The sequence below is a fragment of the Hippopotamus amphibius genome, chromosome 9, assembly GCF_030028045.1.
Source record: "Hippopotamus amphibius kiboko isolate mHipAmp2 chromosome 9, mHipAmp2.hap2, whole genome shotgun sequence".
NCBI classification, from domain to species: domain Eukaryota; kingdom Metazoa; phylum Chordata; class Mammalia; order Artiodactyla; family Hippopotamidae; genus Hippopotamus; species Hippopotamus amphibius.
Genome location: NC_080194.1, coordinates 36891531 through 36912368, shown reverse-complemented (window position 1 = coordinate 36912368; position 20838 = coordinate 36891531). Strand labels below are relative to the sequence as shown.

The 20838-nt window shown below is 37.6% G+C and overlaps 1 protein-coding gene across 1 annotated transcript in view; it reads left to right on the top strand.

Annotated features, from left to right (window-relative positions):
- NLRP14 (NLR family pyrin domain containing 14) overlaps window positions 1-15375 on the top strand; it is a 37252-nt gene extending 21877 nt beyond the window's left edge. Inside the window, exons 6-11 of the mRNA XM_057747325.1 lie at window positions 833-1003; window positions 1414-1584; window positions 3088-3258; window positions 5534-5704; window positions 14311-14481; window positions 15240-15375. Coding sequence (XP_057603308.1) covers window positions 833-1003; window positions 1414-1584; window positions 3088-3258; window positions 5534-5704; window positions 14311-14481; window positions 15240-15375 — 991 coding nt within the window. The remainder of the gene's footprint in view (window positions 1-832; window positions 1004-1413; window positions 1585-3087; window positions 3259-5533; window positions 5705-14310; window positions 14482-15239) is intronic.
- Window positions 15376-20838: the final 5463 nt, after the last annotated feature.

Genomic DNA, 20838 nt, shown 5'->3' with positions numbered 1-20838 from the left:
CCTTGGGCCATGTTCTAGGTCATCCACTGAGGTCTAATTCTGGACTGAGGAGGGAGCTTCTCCTGTTCTTACCTCTCTATACCCTGATTTTGAGGTAGAGAACCAGCTCTCAAGGGACTCAAGTTGATAAGTCCTTGATTAAAGGGAGTAAACCGAACAAGTGCAAGTTCCTGGAATGCCTGACTCTTCTTACAAAAAGCTGATATTACTCCCAGCCATGTTCAAAGCCCAAGTTGTCTCTAAATATGAATCTCTAAAAATAGCGGCTCTGCAGGCACTTTCTTCTTCTGTTTCCCTTCCTCTTTTACTTTATTTTTAGAAACCGTTTTATTTTTGATTTACTTCTTGTTTTCACTGTTAAGGACAGGGTTCCTCAGAAAACATCAGTTGGCTCCCATGAATAAATGAGCTCTTGGCAGACAGTTTTGTGGTCGTCACAGCTTTTACCTCTGATTTCCTGCCCGTCTCTGTTCTGTTTCAGAAGTCAAAGAATGCAAGGATACAGCCATCCTTCAGTCTACCTTCTCCCAAGTTGTAGTTAAAGGAAATTTCTCCCAGATTAAACAAATATTATCATTTAAAAATATTTTTTAAATGCTTTCATATATATTTCATGGGGGAAGTGGGGAAGGAAGAGACAAGCTTCCTACCCTCCCCTTCCAAACTATCAGAGACCTGTGCTTTAGTTAAATCACTCTCATTCTATGTAGGGAGGCTGGATTTTTAGAACAAGTCCCAAAGACTGGGAAACCACATCCTCTGGCAGGGTGAGTGGGGGTTATAATTATTCTCTGAGGAGTGGTCATTTCTATTTTTCTGTATTGTTTTCCAGCTTGGAATCCTGCGACCTAACTACGGTTTGTTGTCTAAATATCTCTAAGGCTCTCGTCAGAAGCCGGAGCCTGTTATCTCTGAATCTATCAGCTAATAATCTCTTGGATGATGGAGTGAAGCTGCTGTGCGAGGCCTTAATGCATCCAAAGTGTAACCTAGAGAAACTATCGTGAGTCTTTCTGTACTGTTTGCTATAGAGTCAGTCTTGTGTAGCTTAATCATGATCTGAATGGGGAAACTGCTTGAATCTTGACATTAATTGGCTCATTTGTCAATCTTGCATGACCTCCTTCTTTTCTTCTATCTCCCTTCCTCTTTCACTTGACTTTTAGACATTTCTTTATGATAGACATCTTATTTTCATTCTTTTCCAGGCTTATCCTCTCTCCTTCTGTGTTTTGTTTCATCATACCTTGTCCATAGCTGCAGTGGAATTCATAATTTAAGTAGGTTTGATGAGGTTGCTTGTATAGTAGAGATGCAGGGGTGGTAAGTACCAGCTAACTTCCCTGTGAAGGAGAAGAGAAGGATGTACTTTGGGAATTGACTGATCCCTCCCCATCTGTGTTTCTCCTTCAGCCTAGAAAGCTGTGGCCTCACGGTAGCTGGTTGTGAGGATCTCTCTTTGGCTCTCATCAGCAATAAAAGGCTGACACATTTATGTTTGGCGGACAATGTCTTGGGAGATGGTGGAGTAAAGCTTATGAGTGATGCCTTGAAACATCCACAGTGCGCTCTACAGAGCCTTGTGTAAGTGTCTGCTGGTTTTCATCTTTCCAATATAATACACATTTTGAAATATATTTAAACTTGGAAAATATTATGGGTATATTATATCCCTTGCTTTCTCCCTATTGTCTTTAATGATAATGCAGATGATCATATTAATAACTGCCATTTATTGTGTGTGTCCTTACTCTGTGCTGGGCCCTGTGCAAAATTTGTTTAACCTGCACAGAAGTACCTGTTGGTGTCACATTGGCCACTTGAGTTCTAAGTGTCTCACTGAACAGGTGAGGAATGTGAGGCTTAGAAAGATTATGCAACTTTCATAATGCTTACAAGAAAATGATGGATTTAGGACTAAACTCCACCCATCCAACTCTATATTCTGGGCTCCAAACAGATAAATATATATCAATACCATTAAACAAAAACCATTAAACACATTACGTGGTATGACTGGATCAAGGCGTGATCATACTGCTCACTGCTGTTAGGTAACTTCCTAGACATGGAATTGATGAGTCAGAATTTTTATTTTGTCAGATATGGTTAAACTGCCTCCAGATAGATTGTGTACATTCCCTCAGCAGTTTAGGGGCCTGCATTTTTAATATCTTCACTTTGTATCTATAACCTTCTTTATCAATATTAATTAGATAGTAGAAAATAACTTTAAAAATGATGTTTGTTGATCATCTTTTTGAGTGTTTTGGCCTCTAGTATTCAAGGAAGTGCCTCTTAATCTCAGTTTTCTCCTGGATATTTTCTGTTATATGTGTTATGGTTATTAATATCACATACACATTGTTACTATTATTTTTTATATATTATAAATAACTTACCTAGCATGTTGCTGTATTTCTAACTTTCTTTATGGTCGTTTTTAGGATATAGATGTTTAAAGCTTTTGTGAAGTCAAACTGTGACTCCTCATGATGTCTAGGAGATTTTTCATAATTGGAAATACCATTTAAAAAAACCCCACTTATGTCATCTTTTTCATACTCTTTATGACTTAATTTTTAACATTTAAATTTTAAATTATTCCAAATTTATTGTGTTATAAGGCTTAAACTTACTTCCCCCATAGATTAGGTCTGTTGTCCCCAAATCGTTTATGGCACAGTGTATCCTTTCCCTTTGATTGGAGATGCCACTTTTATTGTGTACAAAAAGCCTTTGTTTACTTACGATTACTCCCATTCTATTCCATTTGCCTGCTCCTCTGCTCCACAGAGCTACTTCTGCAATAGGAGACTATATTTATGTACCATGTAGGGAAGTTAACATGTTACTTATAGTAAGAAAAATTCTGAAGAACAAGAATCCAGTTTGTAGCCCAATTTGGCGCAAACCTAAGGATCCCAAGTGAGACAGCCAAAGAGGCAATGCAGGAAGAGGGCATTTCATCTGAGATGGAGTGTTGGCAAGTAAATATGGGATTGTAACACGAAACCTTTTCAAAGATATACATCTCTGGGCAGTGGAGCAGTGATTCCATCTTTCCTCACATTGTCCTTCCCACAGGTTGAGACGTTGCCATTTCACTTCACTCAGCAGTGAATCTCTCTCAACCTCCCTCCTATGCAACAAGAGCCTGACGCATCTGGATCTGGGGTCAAACTGCCTACAAGATGATGGAGTAAAGCTTCTGTGTGATGTCTTTCGGCATCCAAGCTGCAATCTTCAGGACCTGGAGTAGGTGTTCTGTGACCTTACTTTTGTGTAGCTTTAAGTACTGTGAGGGCAGGGGAGATATGGAAAGAAAGGCTGGGAGCAGAGCTTCTGTGAGAGGAAAGAATACACGGCTGATTCCCTCTCTCTCATCCTGCTTGAGTCAAGCTGGGGAAATCTGTTCATCAGATTTTTCTTCAACAGTTACAATAGTAATTACAGTCAACTTCCCTCATTCCCTTAGGTAAGGAGGACCAGAGACATCAGGCTGACAGTAGCCATTTCATTTTTTCCTTGGTTGTGCTCCAAGGAGTCTACTCTGTGTCTTCTACTTTACATCCATGAAGCTGAATAAAGCTGAAAAAAGTCAACTTCGAAAGAAACTGGAAATGAAATTTTTAAAAATATCCAACAATCCAATCACTCTTAAACAGCAGCCATGTTTATTCCTGTTACGTTCTCTCTTATTCTGGGAGTGGGCACACAGACGTGTGCATGTTATGTGTACATGTAATCGTGATCACTGTGTAGACATGACTTTGAGGTTTCCTTTTCACATGATAGTGTTTCAGAAACAGATTTAAATACTTAACATACAATTATCTGATTGATCATTTTAATGGCTACATGATGTTTAATATTTCATCAGGTAAACACTGTGACTCATATATGAAGCAAGATAGAGGTGTCACATAGAAATCTCACTTTCCCACTAGGGCCTCCCATGGGACTAGTAGTCTGGTGAGTCATTACAGGGCTCAGGCTAACACTGTTTTTCTAGAACTATAAACTGAAGATCAATGGTATACCCAGAAGTGTTTGGCCTGACTGGACTGACTCATGATAACCAAATCTCCAAATGAGTTTAATAGTTGATTGTCACATCTGTAAACACTAAGGTGTGACTGAGCTCTTGGATCCAATAAGCACCTGTACTTCTGAGAAAATGTATATGATGTGGGTTACTATATGATTCTCTGGTTTCCTTGATTATTATTCAATTAGAAGACAAAATTTTACTTAATGGAGTTTATCATTAAATCCAGTGCCTTGGGACTTCCCTGGTGGTCCAGTGGCTAGGGCTCCACACACCCAATGCAGGGGGCCTGGGTTCGATCCCCGGTCAGGGAACTAGATCCTATATGCATGCTGCAACTAAGAGTTTGCGTGCTGCAATGAAGATCCCGTGTGCTACAGCTGTGACCCAACACAGTCAAATAAGTTTTAAAAAATAAAAAAATAAAAAAAGATCATGCTGTGTATTTAAAAAGTAAATTAATAAATCCAGTGCCTTCAATTCAGCTATAGAGATATAATTTCTAAGTGACCTATGCACACAAGTTGTTTGTTTAGCCTGCTTTTTCTCCTTAGCATTGCTGTAAACACATAGACAAATTTGTGCTTTCTTAGCTACTTTTATAGCCTCTGCAGGCATGCCAGTTCTCTCAACCAATACTTACAACAAATATGAGCTAGATGCTAAGGGGGCTAAAGGTTATCTCTGAGGTTATGCTCTTGTCCTAAGGTAACTCACAAAGTGCAGATGGCAGGGAAATAAATATAAAGCCAACTATAATAGAGTCCATATATTGTTATAAGGATATGGCAAAAGTCCAAAGGGGCAAGGAATGTGACAGGAAATTGAGTTACTTTAGGCTTGAAAGATAAAGAAGATATTTGTTATGTGCAGATATTCTAGGCAGAAGGAAAGAAGAGAGAAAAGAAGGGGAATGCAGATGGATGTGATATATTTGGGGGGGGGGGAATGGATGTGTATGGTTGGCAAATAGTCTGGGGACAAATTATGGAAAGAGAACACAAGGCCAAGTTGTGAATGTTCTTGAATGCCCTACAAAGGACTTGAAGGAAATACCTTTTTGTATGTAGCTTGCTTCTTTCTTCTTTGGAAATACGACTTTTAGATTCCTGGATAGCATTTTTATTTCAAAAATATATTAGAAACTGAGGGTTTAGAGATCTGTGGGTTCCTAGGGAAAGTTATATCCATATCCATTTTTTTTTTTGGTATTGGTAGAAATAAGTGTTTATACTCTTGATATGGGAAGCTTACTACAAAGCAACCTATTTGTGGGAGAAAGCAGTTTTTACCTGCTGGGTTTTTTCCTGCTCATTAAGAAATCTCATCTGTTTTTACTGGTAATGTTAGACCTTCTTATGTGCATCCTATAGATAGAAAAAGGCTCATAAAAAAGGCTCAAATACCTGGACATCTCTCCTAGGAATAATCTAATAAAGCCTCACAACGGAAGATCTCACTTCTTTTTTTTATCTCTCACAGATTGATGGGCTGTGTTCTCACTAGTGCATGTTGTCTGGATCTGGCCTCTGCTATTTTGAACAACCCAAACCTGCAGAGCCTGGATCTTGGGAACAATGACTTGCAGGATGATGGAGTAAAAATTCTGTTTGAGGCTTTGAGACATCCAAACTGCAATATTCAGAGGCTCGGGTGAGTTCAGTTCTCCATTAGGAAAATGATACCTATTTGGTGGCTTGTACAGCTAGAAGAAGTTTAGTATATGGAGAGTGGATGAAAAATAAATGGGGCTAGAAGGTTAGCTATTCTCAGAAATGAGAATCTGAATTTCATATATACAGATCAGTGTATTACATGTTATTAGCATAGAAGCCATATTTCATATTTCTTTATGTCCTCCTTAGTGCTTTGGACAGGGTATGTATTGGGTTGGCCATAAAGTTCGGTTGGGTTTTTCCATAAGATGTTACAGAAAAACCCAAACGAACTTTATGGCCAACCCAATATTAAGTAAATAGTACTTGATTTAGGTTTTCTATGTTCTGTCATCCCTCAGATATTCCATCTGTCCTTGAATTAATTTTTCTTAGTAAATCAAAGGTTTTACCAATAATTTCCTATCTGGAAAAATGCTGTCTGTGGTCTCAAGGAACTTACAATCTAATAAAATCTCGTCCTATGTTCTAAGTACTTTTTATATTCAATAAGGTATTGTTTAGATTTTTATTTTCTTTTTAAATCTTGAACTGATTGATATTGGCTAGTACATTTTTACTTATACAGCATGAATTATTGCCCTTTGGGTCAAGAATTTTGTTCTACATGTGGGAAGCCTAGACACTATGATACGTCTTCTGGCTCTTCCATGAAAGTGCTGCTTTTCCTATGTTTCCATTGTCAATTTATATATACATATATATATATATATACACACACATATATATGTATATATATATTCACAACATTTATAATGTAACTTTGGGGTCTGAATTTTAATTTTCTTCTGCTTGTACCCTAATAAGCTGGCCTGTTCTATTCAGTGGATGCTGGCAGGAGACGTAGAATCCTATTAGAGACAGAGGACTTTATTACTCAGAGTATAGGCACATAAGCACTGGGCATGTTTGTGTCAGTTTCCCGTGTGCCCCAGGTTCCACAGGGTCGATGTGGAGGACTTGGATGGATGCCTGAACATGCAGTGGGTTGCATTCCAGGAGAGGAACATTGAGTTTGGGGAACTCACCATTTTATAGCAAGCATTGAGCAAGCCTGCCCTTTGTCCTGGAGGGAGACATTTCTTCATCCCTCAAGGTTGCTCACTGCACACGCATCCAAGGAAACAGCCAGGTAAAGTGCTGTCAGGGCCTTGTATTTTTGTCGGTAGAACATGTAGAAGAGTGAAATACCCATGGGAAAATGTCTCCCAAAAATGTCTAACACTTTTTCTACACAATACAGTCTTGGCTTCTGGTGAATTTTCACATGGACAAGCCACTCCTCTGGCCACTGATTAGTTTGACCAGCAGAAGCTGGGACCAAATTTGTTCAGTTTGTCTTGTATGCAGTTTAATTAAGGCCACTCTCAACAGGACTCCAAGCACAGGATGAGGCCAAATTGCAGTATTGATTTAAACCATGCCACAGGATCCCGGGCTCAGCCGGCTGAGTAGGAGGAACAACGGGTCTGGTTTTCCATTACAACTCACGAAAGGGAGTTTAGAATATCCTGCTGCTCTTGGTGTCATTGGCAGTAAATAAAGGAGGCAAAAGATGGGCCAAAAGCAACCCGTTCCCCATTAAAGAGCCATTCAGTGGTCTACACTTCCCCACATGCACACATACAACCTGAGGGTGTGCAGGTAGCTCCAGTGTGGGGTTTGTTGTTATATTTGATCTGGGTCACCATTACCTTGATTTGGTTATATCAGGTGGGCAGTGCCACTGAGTAGTTACAACTGCTTTGTTTGCCATATGTGACACAACCCACAGTTATCCCGGCATCAAGAGAATCTTACAAATTTGTATAGACTGAAACAAAGTGGCACTGTGTCCGTACATGTATGAGAGGGGTCCACATTTGGGGATCTGCCATTGATGGTGTCAGGCACAACAGAATAGTTCAGGGCCTGCCATGTCCATGTGAGATTTTCTGTTTTCATAGCATATGGACAGCATGACAACTGGACAGTGGGTCAGGCTGCCAACTGCAGCTGCTGCTTGACTCAAGCAGACCACGTAATTGTTTTGCTGGCAGCAGTGTTGGATCTAGGGTGAAAAAGAGAGCCTTAGTTGTTCTCCCCACTCCCTGAACCTCTCAGGTTCTAAGGTGTTCTGTCCCCAGGGATTAGCGTTGCTGGTCTCCCCCCCAGTCATGAAGTCAGGTGTGTCCCATCCCAGTGTCTATAACTTCACTCTTTCTCTAATCATCCCCCATTGGCACCCAGGCCTTCAGTCCAGAGGGATCAGTGGGAGAGGGGCAAAAGCAGTTTTACAGTATTTACAGAAACCCATTCTATCCCACATCTGGGCTCGTAGGGGGAGTGGTCCAGCATTGTACTCAACCAAATGGTCATTATCCTTATGACCTAGGGCCTTGTCAATCCAAAAGAGAATCCAGGTATCGGATCTGAATTAAGTTTGAATCCCAAAGGTCTGTTTTCGCTGGCCTGCCACCTGGAGGGTGTACCAATCAGGGTGGCCTGTCGTTGCTGTTAGGAAAAGAAAAGCATCCTGCCCAGGGATGGTCGGGATATAGTCCTGAAACTTCCAAGTAGTTTTTTATAGCACCTTCTATCCCTTTCATCCTAATCATTACCCAGGAGGTGGCCGAAAAGAGATGAGCCATTTCAGGAGATAGCCACGTTTAGTAGCCAAACTGCCCCACTAACGAATGTAGACCAGGAGTTGGTGAGGAAGATGACTCAGTAATCTTTTTAATTTAATTTTGAGGGGCTAATTCAGAGATTTTTTGCGTATCTGAAAATGTCTTAGTTTTCTATGAACTTGAATGACAGTTTGGTTGTGTTCATAATATTTTGGTTATCTTCTCAGAGTTTTGCATAGTCCACTGCCTGCTAGCATTGAATCTAGTTGCAGAAAAGTCTGAAACCAGCTGATTCTTCCCCTTCAATGCCCTTACTAGTTAAAAAAAAAATTTTTTTTTTTTGTTTTTTGGCCTGTATGTACTTAGAATTTCTCCTTTGGCCCAATAATTTATCTTGTGTTGAATTTTCTTTATTAATATTTTTATGGGGAAATGATGTGCCAGTTTGTAGAGTATGCTTATTTTTTGTAGGGCTTCCTATCTTTAGTTTCTGCTTATCTATTTGTCTCATTTTCTTTCAGGGTCACTAATTATGCTTATGTTGGATCTCGTTTTTCTGTATTCCTTATCCATAATTTTCTTTACGCTTGATCTTAGCCAAAAGGCTGAGAAGCGATCATAATTTCCTTTAATCTTTTAAAACTCTCTTGCTGGATTTTTCTAACTCAATCTACATATTCCTAAGTGTATTTTTAGCAGTTGTGACTTTTTTTAATTAATTAATTTATTTATTGGCTGTGTTGGGTCTTTGTTGCTGCACGCGGGCTTTCTCTACTTGCACCAAATGGGGGCTACTCTTCATTGTGGTGCATGGGCTTCTCATTGCAGTGCCTTCTGTTGTTGCAGAGCATGGGCTCTAGGGCGCGCAGGCTTCAGTAGTTGTGGCACATGGGCTCAATAGTTGTAGCTCACCGGCTCTAGAGTACAGGCTCAGTAATTGTGGCACATGGGCTTAGTTGCTCCACAGCATGTGGGATCTTCTTGGACCAGGGATGGAACCCATGTCCCCTGTATTGGCAGCTGGGTTCTTAACCACTTCGCCACCAGGGAAGTCCCAGTGGTGACTTCTTTTTGCTTCTTTTAATGTGACCTTCATTCTATAATTTTTATTTTTCTCTTCTGTTACTTTTAAGCTCTGCCAAATCATATTTCAAACATTTTTTTATAAACTAGAAAATACAGAAAAATAAATAAAACTAATATTAAAAAAAGAAGTGTATATAATCACACTCAAGTTAGGAAATCGAATTTTCCCAGTCAACTAAATTCCCCTCAATCATTCCTCCCAAATCACAGCTTCTCTCCCCTTCAAGAAGTAAACATTATTTTGACTTTTACAGCAGTAATTTAGGTTTTCCTCTACAGTGAACCATAATGTATGTAATTATAAACAATATACTTGAATTTTGCTTGATTTTGAACTTTATATACAGGAATCATACTTCAAGTATTCTTTTGTGTTTTGGTTTTTTTTGTTGTTTTTTTGTTTTGTTTTTTGCTTAATGTTATGATTGTAAGAGTCATCTGGTTGTTTTATGTGGCTGTTTTTATTCATTTTTATTGCTGTAAAAGATTCCAATGAATGACCATTCCACCAACTATTGCTAACCTGAAACAAACAGACTGCCAGATATTTCTCTGGCAACATGGGTTTATTTGGGATGAGCAGAGAATTGTAATTTGGGATCTGAAAGCAAGATGAGCCACGTGCAAGTCTCCACATGGTGAGGAAAGGAGAATGCATTTACAGAAAGGAAAAGGAAGGCGGAAGGGCTACAGTCCATGGCTTTTCACTGGCTGAGCCCTTGCCGGAAAAGACGTCCTTCTTCCCGTTGGGCTCTGCTATCTTTGCAGGGTGTGAGAGCTCCCTCTTCTGGTCTCCTAGCTCTATTTAACTGAGAGGTTGCTGTTTACTAGTTTTCTAGTGTTGATGGACTTTTGGGTTGTTTTCATTTCTTTTCTTTAATGATCAGTGCTGCTATGAGAGTTTTAATACATGAATTGTGAGATATGTGTACACATTTTTCTAGCATAAATAATTAGGAGTGGAATTGTTATATCATGGGGAAAATCCCCAAGGATTATACCAATTTATTCTACCACTGGCAGTGTGTTAAGTGTTCCTGTTGCCCTCTATTCTTGTCGATTTTGTCAGACTTAATTTTTTAAATTTTAGCCATTCGGGTGTGATTTTAGCACATGGTTGTGTAGGACTGGAATTATTTCTTCCTTGAACTTTGTAGACATTTCTGGTGAAGCTATATATGATCTGGACTTCCCTTTCTGTGGAGAGTTTTTTGACTTCTCACTCAATTTTTAAATAATTATATATTTATGTAGGTTTTCTCTTACTGAGTAATTTTTGGTAAGTGATATTATCCCCGTGATTTTATCCATTTCATCTGAATTTTAAAACTTACTGGCAAATGTCTAATATTATTATATTATTATCTGCTTAATTTCTAAATCATCTCTAGTGTTTAGATAACTAGTCATGTTTCATTAATTACTATTTTATTTCTTCTACTTTTGTTGAGTTTATTTTACCATTATTTTTCTAAATTCTTGAGTTGGATGATTATTTCATAAATATTTCCTTCTTTCCAACAGACTTCAGGTTATGATTTTCCTTCAAATCACTGCATTAACGTCACCTGACAAGTTTTGATATTATCGGTAGTGTTTTTGTTATTGAGTCTAAGAATATTTAATTTCCTTTATTTTTTTTATTCAGCCCATGGGTTATTCTAAAGTGTACTCCTTAATTTTCAAACATCAGAGGGGTTTCTTATTATCTTTTGATATGTAACCTCTGGTGCTGTAGTTTGAGAGTATACTATGCATGATTTCAGTTTTCAAAAACTTGTTGACGTTTGTTTCATGACCCACATGCAGTCAGTTTTTATATGTTCCACAGTGTACTTGGGTTTTGTATCAGTTAAGATTGTTAATACTGTTATTCAAAACATCTTGTATTTTTAGTGATTTTCCAGATAATTTGATTATTATGAAAAATATGCTAAAAATCTGTTATAATTACAGATTATGTATTTCACTTTGTAATTCTGTTTTTTATTTTCTATATTTTGAGACTTATTAGTGACTGCAAATTTAGAATGATTGTTTCCTGATGAATTTTTAATAACCTTTTATGTCTTATAATGCCTTTAACCCTAAGGTTTATTTTGTGTGATATTTATGTACCCTGTGTCATAATTAGTAATATTGTTGCTCCCCCACATTAATGCGTTCCATGTGGGCAGTAACCGAAAAGTATGTTTATATACTCAGCACCTATATAGGCACTCAGATGTTGAATGGCTAGATAAACAAAGAGTGAAAATTAAAATTAGTTGGGGGGGATCATCAGATCCAAATGGTTGAGTTTAAATACTTCATCAGTTCATGGTATTATATATATAAATATATATAAATATATATATTTAATTTTATTTTTTTATTGAAGTATGGTTGATTTGCAGTGTTGTGTTAGTTTCTGTAGTACAGCAAAATGACTCGGTTATACACATATATGCATTCCTTTTTATATTCTTTCCCATTATAGTTTATCCCAGGATATTGAATATAGTTCCCTGTGCTGTACAGTAGGACCTTGTTGTTTATCCATTCTATATGTAATAGTTTGCATCCACTAACCCCGAAATCCCACTCAGTCTTTCCCCCACCCTCTCCCCTCCTTGGCAACCACAAGTCTGTTCTCTATGTCTGTGAGTCTGTTTCTGTTTTGTAGATAGGTTAATTTGTGCCATATTTTAGATTCCACATGTAAGTGATATCATGTAGTACTTGTCTTTCTCTGTCTGACTTACTTCACTTACTATGACAGTCTTTAGGTTCATCCATGTTGCTGCAAATGGCATTATTTCATTCTCTTTTATGGCTGAGTAGTATTCCATTGTGTATATATACCACATTTCTTTATCACTTCATCTGTCAATGGACGTTTAGGTTGCTTCCATGTCTTGGCTATTGTAAATAGTGCTGAACATAGGGGTGCATGTATCTTTTCGAATTATACTTTTGTCTGGATATATGCCCAGGAGTGAGATTGCGAGATCATATGGTAATTCTAAATTTAGTTTTCTTAGGACCCTCTGTACTGTTTTCCATAGTAGCTGCACCAATTTACACTTCCACCTACAGTGTAGGAGGGTTCTCTTTTCTTCATACTCTCTCCAGCATTTGTTATTTGTAGAGTTTTTAATGATGGCCATTCTGACCAGTGTAAGGTGGTACCTCATTGTCATTTTGATTTACATTTCTCTAATAATTAGCCATGTTAAGCATCTTTTCATGTGCCTATTCGCCATCTGTATGTCTTCTTTGGAGAAATGTCTGTTTAGGTCTTCTGCCCATTTTTTGATTGGGTTGTTTATTTTTTTGTTGTTGTATGAACTGTTTGTATATTTTGGAAATTAAGCCCTTGTCAGTCACATCATTTGCAAATATTTTCTCCCATTCTGTAGGCTGTCTTTTCATTTTTTTATGGTTTCCTTTGGTGTGCAAGAGCTTGTAAGTTTAAGTCCCATTTGTTTATTTTTGTTTTTATTTCTATTGCCTTGGGAGACTGACCTAAGAAAACATTGACACGATTTATGTCAGAGAATGTTTCTAGGAGTTTTATGGTGTCTTGTCTTATTTATATTTAAGTCTTTAAGCTATTTCGAGTTTATCTTTGTGCGTGGTGTGAGGGTATGTTCTAACTTCATTGATTTATATATAGCTGTCCAACTTTCCCAGCACCACTTGCTGAAGAGATTTTTTCTCATTTTATATTCTTGCCTCCTTTGTCAAAAACTAATTGACTGTAGGTGTGTGGGTTTATTTCTAGGCTCTCTATTCTGTTCCATTGATCCAGTTCATGGTATTATATTATCTTTGGTTTATGCAAGGGCCTTCTATCGACTATTGGTTGGTTGATTAGTTGGTTAATTTATATCCATTAATCACGTCTCCTTGTTGCCTATAGGCAACTTATCTAAAGTGTTTGAAATATGCCATAGAACTATATGTACCTAATAAAGGATGCAGTGTTGTTTTTAGGTATATGAATTTTTTACATAAATGGCATGGTGCCATTTATATACCTTATCTTTTTTTCCCTTAATTTCTTTAAAATAAACATGACATTAAAAAAAATTTTTTTTAAATTATTTTTCATATTCTTTTTTATTGTGGTTTATCACAGGATATTGAATATAGTTCCCTGTGCAATACAGTAGGACCTTGTTGTTTATCCATCCTATATATAATAGCTTGCATCTGCTAATCCCAAACTCCCAATCCAACCCTCCCCCGCCTCCCCCTCCCCCTTGGCAACCACAAGTCTGTTCTCTATGTCTGTGAGTCTGTTTCTGTTTTATAGATAAGTTCATTTTGTTGTATTTTAGATTCCATATATAAGTGATATCATATGGTATTTGTCTTCCTGACTTACTTCACTTAGTATGATAATCTCTAGGTCCATCCATGTTGCTGCAAATGGCATTATTTCATTCATTTTTATGGCTGAATAATATTCCATTATATATATGTACCACACCTTTATCCATTCCTCTATCGATGGACATTTAGGTTGTTTCCATGTCTTGGCTATTATATATCCTGCCTTTTAACACTCAGTATTATATTTCTAAAATCTACTTACCTTGCTATATTTTTAATCCTGTCCAAGGATTCAGTTGCCACAGTTTTCCTTGGTGTGCTTCCACTTCTTATTTATTCCCTGGACCATAATTACGAATTTGTAATTCATGATATAGGAAGGGATATATTCAACCCATAAATATCTAGAAATAATGGATATTTTACTTATATTCCTTGACTTTACCTTATTTGTGCTCATTTTTAAGCTTCTGGAGTTATCCTACACTCCCAGCTCACAGATCTTTTGTGTGCATATTCTCTGTCATGGGATAAAGTTCATTTTATCTTTAGTCTCTCTGCCCTGCAGGTTGGAACACTGTGGTTTGACCTCTCTCTGTTGTCAGGATCTCTCCTCTACTCTTAGCAGCAACCAAAGACTGACAAAAATAAGCCTGACCCTGAATAACTTAGAGCGTGAAGGAATTATGAAGTTATGTGAAGTCTTGAGGTCTCCTGAATGTAAACTACAGGTCCTAGGGTAAGTCTTCAGTGGCTTCTCAGGGAAGAAGTTTCCTGGAATGAGGCATTTGGGGAGCAGATCATTAATGGCAAGCCTCAGCATCAACCTGATTGTGGATCCTTGGGTATTTTCCGGGCCCTTGTTTGTTTTTCTCCCATAGAACACTGAATTTCAGGAGATGTAATGTAGCATAGTACTTAAGAGCCAAGAACTCTAGAGCCGGATTACCTGCATTTGAACTCTTGCCCTGCCACTTACTAGATATTTGAACTTGCACTGGTCCCCAATCTCCCTGTTTCAGTAGCTAGCATATAATAAACAATGAAAAAAAAAAAGTGGAGGGGTGGGTCTAATTCCCTGGAAATCCAGTGGTTAGGACTCTGTGCTTCCACTGCAGAGGGCCCAGGTTCAATCCTGCAAGATGCACAGTGAGGCCAAAAAAACCCCAAAAAACAAAACAACAACAACAACAAAACAATGTATGCATTGGCTGTTTTCATAATCATGATGAGTAATCGTAGAACTACTTTGCTTGAATAGGAAAAGGCTCTTGGTGGATCTTTTACAATTATAATCTATTTTTTCTTTCTCTTTTATACTCCATTTTCCTTCAACTGCTGTATTTCCCTCAGTGTATCCCTGTTTCCTTTCCCTCTACCCAGCCATGTTAATATTCTCTCTCTACTAACAGGTTTTGTCCCTCCTGCAAATAAAGGGCTGTGGGAAAGTTGAGAGGTGTTTCTGTGGCAAGAAGAGGTGTTCCCTTGTCTTCTCAGGTTGTGCAAAGAGGCATTTGATGAGGAAGCTCGGAAGCTGCTGGAAGCTGTGGGGAGTAGCAATCCGCGTCTAGTCATTAAGCAGGACCGTAATGGTCATGAAGAAGAAGATGCTTCCTGGTGGCAGTGTTTCTGATTTGAAGAACCCGATGTTCTTTAACAAAGTAAAATAAAGACCTCGAAGTGACAAGGCTGCGGGCTCTTAGCTTTAGATACTCCGTGCCCAGACGTACTGCATGTGATGTCTGTCAGGTGTGGGTTAGTCACTTCTCTGTAAAATGTCTGTTCTACTTCACACGGGAGTTAAGAGGGTAAAATAAAATGGAAAACATAAAGCTTTGTGAAAAGTGTAACATGTTGTTAATTGAATGCAGAGTTTAAGAATTCAGATGTGAGAAGCTTAGACATGAGACTGGAGAATGGGACCAGGGAAGATTATGTGAAAGCACCTTGTTTTCCTTTCTTTCCATTCCTGCCGCCATGGCGCTCTCCACAGCCTTGCCATCTGTGGCACGTTTTACTGAATGCTTCTCCGTGTGTGTTCTTGGGACTCCTCAGGTGAAAATCACCCCTCAGGTCAAAATTTCTTAAAATGCAGATTCCTGAGCCGCATACCAGACTTACTGGTTCAGAATATCTGGGTGAGGGCCCCAGAAACTGGCATTTTTAATAATTTCCCAGGCAATTCTTTGATACATTAATATTTAAGAATCACTAGTCTCAATAGAAATGGGAATCTACTTCTGCAGTGCACATTTTCTGTAGCCTATTGTGAAGATAAAAGGAGATATAAAGATTATTGGAGTTAGAGCTAAAACAGATTCCTCCCTTTGGCCGAAACTCGGCACAATAAAATTTTCTGTGCAAGAATGTTTTGGTTACTTATTGCCATGTAACAAACCATCCCCAGACACAGTCGCTTAAAACAATAACCACTTTGTTATATCTCATGACTGGATGCATTAGAATCCAGCATTTCTTATGCTCCACATGACACCACCTGGAGTCCCTTGGTGGTATTCAGCTGACAGCCAGGTTGTTCTAGAAGCCTGAAGAGAACTTCAGTCACATGCCTGGTGCCTTGGAGAGGATGGCTGGCTGGCAGGCTGGGTTGGTCTGGGCCCCTCTTCTGTCCAGTCTTAAGGGCCTCTCCAACAGGGAAGATGGGGTACTTTGATGGAGGTTCAGGGTTTGAAGAGGTCAAGTGGAAGTTGCCAATTCTCTTAAAAGGTAGGCCCAGAACTGGTATAGAGTCACTTCTCTCTTACTCCCTTGATCACAGCAGTCCAGGCCAGCCCAGATTCAAGGGCAATCACTTGTTGATGGGAATAGTGTCAAAGAATGTGTGGCATTCTTTAGTCCACCACAAACTTTTACTCATTTTTTTTCTCCCTGTCTGTAGGAGATAAGAAAACCTCTTAGCTGGTGTAATAGCTCCTGAGTCAGTGTAGCAGGGCTGGAGACAAGAGTGAACCATGGCAGTTAGAAGGGGGCAGACGGCAATCAGGTGAGAATTTACAAGTAATATTACTGGAGCTGATATCCACATGGAACAGTGATATGGCTGACATGTGGCAGAGATGATACCTAGAGAAGGGTCAGTATGAGGTTAACTCCCAGTGATGACAGTCGTGCTGACTAGAGAAAGCTAGCCTCGGGCTGTTGTAACAAGCACGGAAAGAAAGTATGCATCAGAGAAGTGGCATTCCTTTCACAGGGCAGCCCGGAGCTGCAGTGAGCCTCTTATCCTTCATAAACAACAGGATTTCCAAGCTGCCCAAGTAAAACTCCAACCAAGGAGTTGATAAATGCTTCTTTTTTTTTCTCCTTTTGGCTGCGCAGGCAGCTTGTGAGATCTTAGTTCCCGACCAGGGATTGAGGGATTGAACCCAGGCCCATCTCAGTAAGTCCTGACCACTGGACTGCCAGGGAATTCCCAATAAATGTTTCTTACCAAGGTGATTTCTAACAAACTTTCACATAAAGGAAAATTATGTTTTTTTAAACCAAATTTCAGAGCATTACAGAGGAAGATAACTTTCCCATTTCATTTTATAAAATTAGAAAAACTTTGATAATAGAACTTACAAAGATAAATTACAATTGAATGTCACTTATGAATATATATGCAGAGAACAAATATACTTGAAAATTAATTCTAACAATTAAAATATACCATGACTATTATGATTTATAACAAGTACAAAAGAGGACAAGTATTAGGAATTTTAATTTCAGACATTAGTTGACTGATGGAGAAAGACCAAATAATCACCTTAATGTATATTGAAAAGGCATTTAATAAAATTTAGACTTTTTGGTCAGGTACTTCCATAACATAAGGACTGTTTACCCTGAGCTAACAATATACTAGAAGCAATGCCACTTACATTTTGAAAACATGCCTGGTATCAGGGCTACCCATGGGCCAGGATTAGGGTGAGGCAAGTGAGGCGTTTATTCTCAGGATTGTGCCAGTTCAGGATCAGACACTGTCTTTATTTAAATTTTTAATATTTGGTTATCATGGACTTTTTCACTAATTTTTATTTTTAAAAATATTCCACTAAAATATTATTTATCTTGATTATTGAATTTTTTTGGCATCTCAAGTTATGTGCATCAAGCAAACCACTCCCCTCATCCTAAGCAGCGCTCTGTGTTAGGGATGGTCTGCAGTTTTATCAATAAATAGTGTAGTTAAGGAGTCAAATAGGATAGTCAAAGAATCAAATAGGGTGGTCAAAACAAATATTAGGTTTGTTGATTCTTTACATTCTGTCTGCTTTTTATAAATTTATTTTGTAAATTCTTTTATCATTTCTGTTATCTTTGAATTCGTTTTGTCAGTATGCTAACTTAAGTTAGATTCTTATTGATTTCCAACCTTCTCTTTTATTATAAGCATTAAGACTATAAATTTCCTTCTATTTACATTTTAGCTGAATTCCCATGCTTGACCATGAAGTCTTTTTTGTTTATTGAAGTATAGTTGATTTACAGCATTATATGTTTCAAGTGTGCAACATAGTGATTCACCATTTTTAAAGCATATACTTTATAGTTATAAAATGTTGGCTATATTGTTGTACAATATAGTCTTGTAGCTTATTTATACATAGTAGTTTGTACCTCTTAATCCCCTGCCCCTATATTGCCCCTCCCCTCATTTCTTTCGCCACTGGTAACCACTAGTTTGTTCTCTATATCTGTGAGTCTCCTTTTTGTTTTATTCACTAGTTTTATTTTTTAGGTACCACATATAAGTGATATTGTACAGTATTTGTCTTTCTCTGTCTGACTTTTTTCATTAAGCATAATACCCTCCAAGTCCATCCAGTGTATGGAATATTTTCATTAGTATTCATGTCCAAATATTTTTATTTACATGAATGTGTTTTTTCTGTGGCCTGAATGTCACATAGAAGTGTGCTTGGTAAACTTCCAAACTTAGGCATTTTTAAAATTACCGTTTTTTATTGTTTTTAACCTAATAATGTGAAAATATTTTTTGAAATTAAGATATAATTCATGGCCTAGTATATAATCCTAGTAATAATATAAGTGTATATTCTGTGTGTGCTTGAAAAGAATATATATTTTCCCATGACTGAGTGTGTGTGTGTGTGTATATCCATTAAATCAAGCTTTTCAGTTTTGCAGTTCAAGTCATCTTGTACTGATTTTTAGTGCTCAATTTATAAATTATTGAGAACATTTTCTTTAAATCTTTTAATATGGAAGTTTTTTCTTTTTTTTCTTATAGTTCTAAAATTTTCCTTTAAATATTTTGAGGCTATGGTATTAGGTAAATGTGGTAGAAGTATGTCACAGGCAGCTTTGAGTTCACATGCTTTCAGCTTAGCAACCAAAGAGAAAAGATCTCTTTTATTCCCCTGCTTTGGTTTAAAATGTCTTCCAAAGACTCTGATTGGTCCATTGCAGATCCAGTGATGCAGCAAAATAATTTTCGAGGATTTTTAAATCATGGCTCTTTTTATATAAATGCAAGATGAACTCTTTGGTTATACAAATGCAAGATGGTTATACAAATGCAAGATGAACTCTTGTCAAGGGATATTATCAATTCATTAGTAAGGGAACCAGTGAGATGCTGGTTTACAAAGCATTTGAGTTATATGTATACATATATCTATTAATTTTTCTGATTCTTTTCCCATATAGATTATTACAGAGTATTGAGTGGAGTTTCCTATGGTCCTTGTTGATTATCTGTTTTATATATAGTAGTGTGTATTTTAATCCTAACCTCCTAATTTATCCCTCCCCTCTACTCTTCCCTTTTCCCCATAAGTTTGTTTTTGAAGTCTGTGAGTCTGTTTCTGTTTTGTAAATAAGTTCACTTGTATCATTTTTAGATTCCACATGTAAGTGATATCATATGATATTTGTCTTTGACTGACTTCACTTAGTATGATAATCGCTAAGTCCACCATGTTGCTGAAAATGGCATTATTTCATTCTTTTTTATGGCTGAGTAATATTCCATTGTATATATGTACCACATCTTTATTCATTCATCTGTTGATGGACATTTAGGTTGCTTCCATGTCTTGGCTATTGTGAATAGTGCTGCAATGAACATTGGGGTACAAGTGTCTTTTCAAAGTATAGTTTTCTCTGGATATAGGCCCAGGAGTGAGATTGCAGGATCATATGGTAACTCCATTTTTATTTTTTTAAGGAACCTCCATAATGTTCTCCATAGTGGCTGCGCCAATTTATACCCCCACCAAGAGTGTAGGAAGGTTCCCTTTTCTCCACACTCTCTCCATTTATTGTTTGTAGAATGAAAGGCATTTTTTAAAAAGTTAGAATAACATTGTAAGGTAAATACAAAACATTAACGTCCTACAAGGCAATAAATGATAACCTTTGGGATTATCTTTTCCATCACAGAGAAAATTTGTACTGATTGAGGACAAGAATTATTTGCATTGCTATCAGGTCTCTACAAGAAAATCTTTACCCTTATAAAGTTGTGAATCTTCTGATCAATAGAACTGAGGGTCAAAGAATTGTTAAAACATAAGCTGAGCCAAATCAAAATTTTTAAGAGTTTATTTAAACAAAAAACCACTTAAATAGGGCTGTCCCAAACCAGAAATGGTTAGGAGCACTCCAACGGACAGGAGCTAAGGGAAAGGTTTTTATAGAGAAGATGCAGAAGCAAAAACAAGAAAATTATTTGATTGGCTAAAGCTTAAGCCTTTTCCTTATTTGGAAAAGCCAAGTTGGCTGTGATTGTTGTCTTTAGGTTTTTATTTCTTAACCTTGAGGCATGTATAGCTTTATGTTTTGGTTTGCTTAGTAGGCTGCTAAGGTATAAGAACCCCTTAAGTCTAATGGCCTCTTTGTTTAACTAATTTGACATAAAGATACACACCCCTAGAAAATCAGATAATCCCCAGTCTGACAATGCCTAGAACTACAGTGAAAGGACACTCAGTAATACCAGTAACACTTTTTACCTATATTTAAGTTTTTGATAATTTTAACAATGCTCACCTCACAGAGCAGTGGATCTCAACTCTGGTTGGTGATTTGGCCACCAAGGGGACAGTTTTGGTTGTCACAA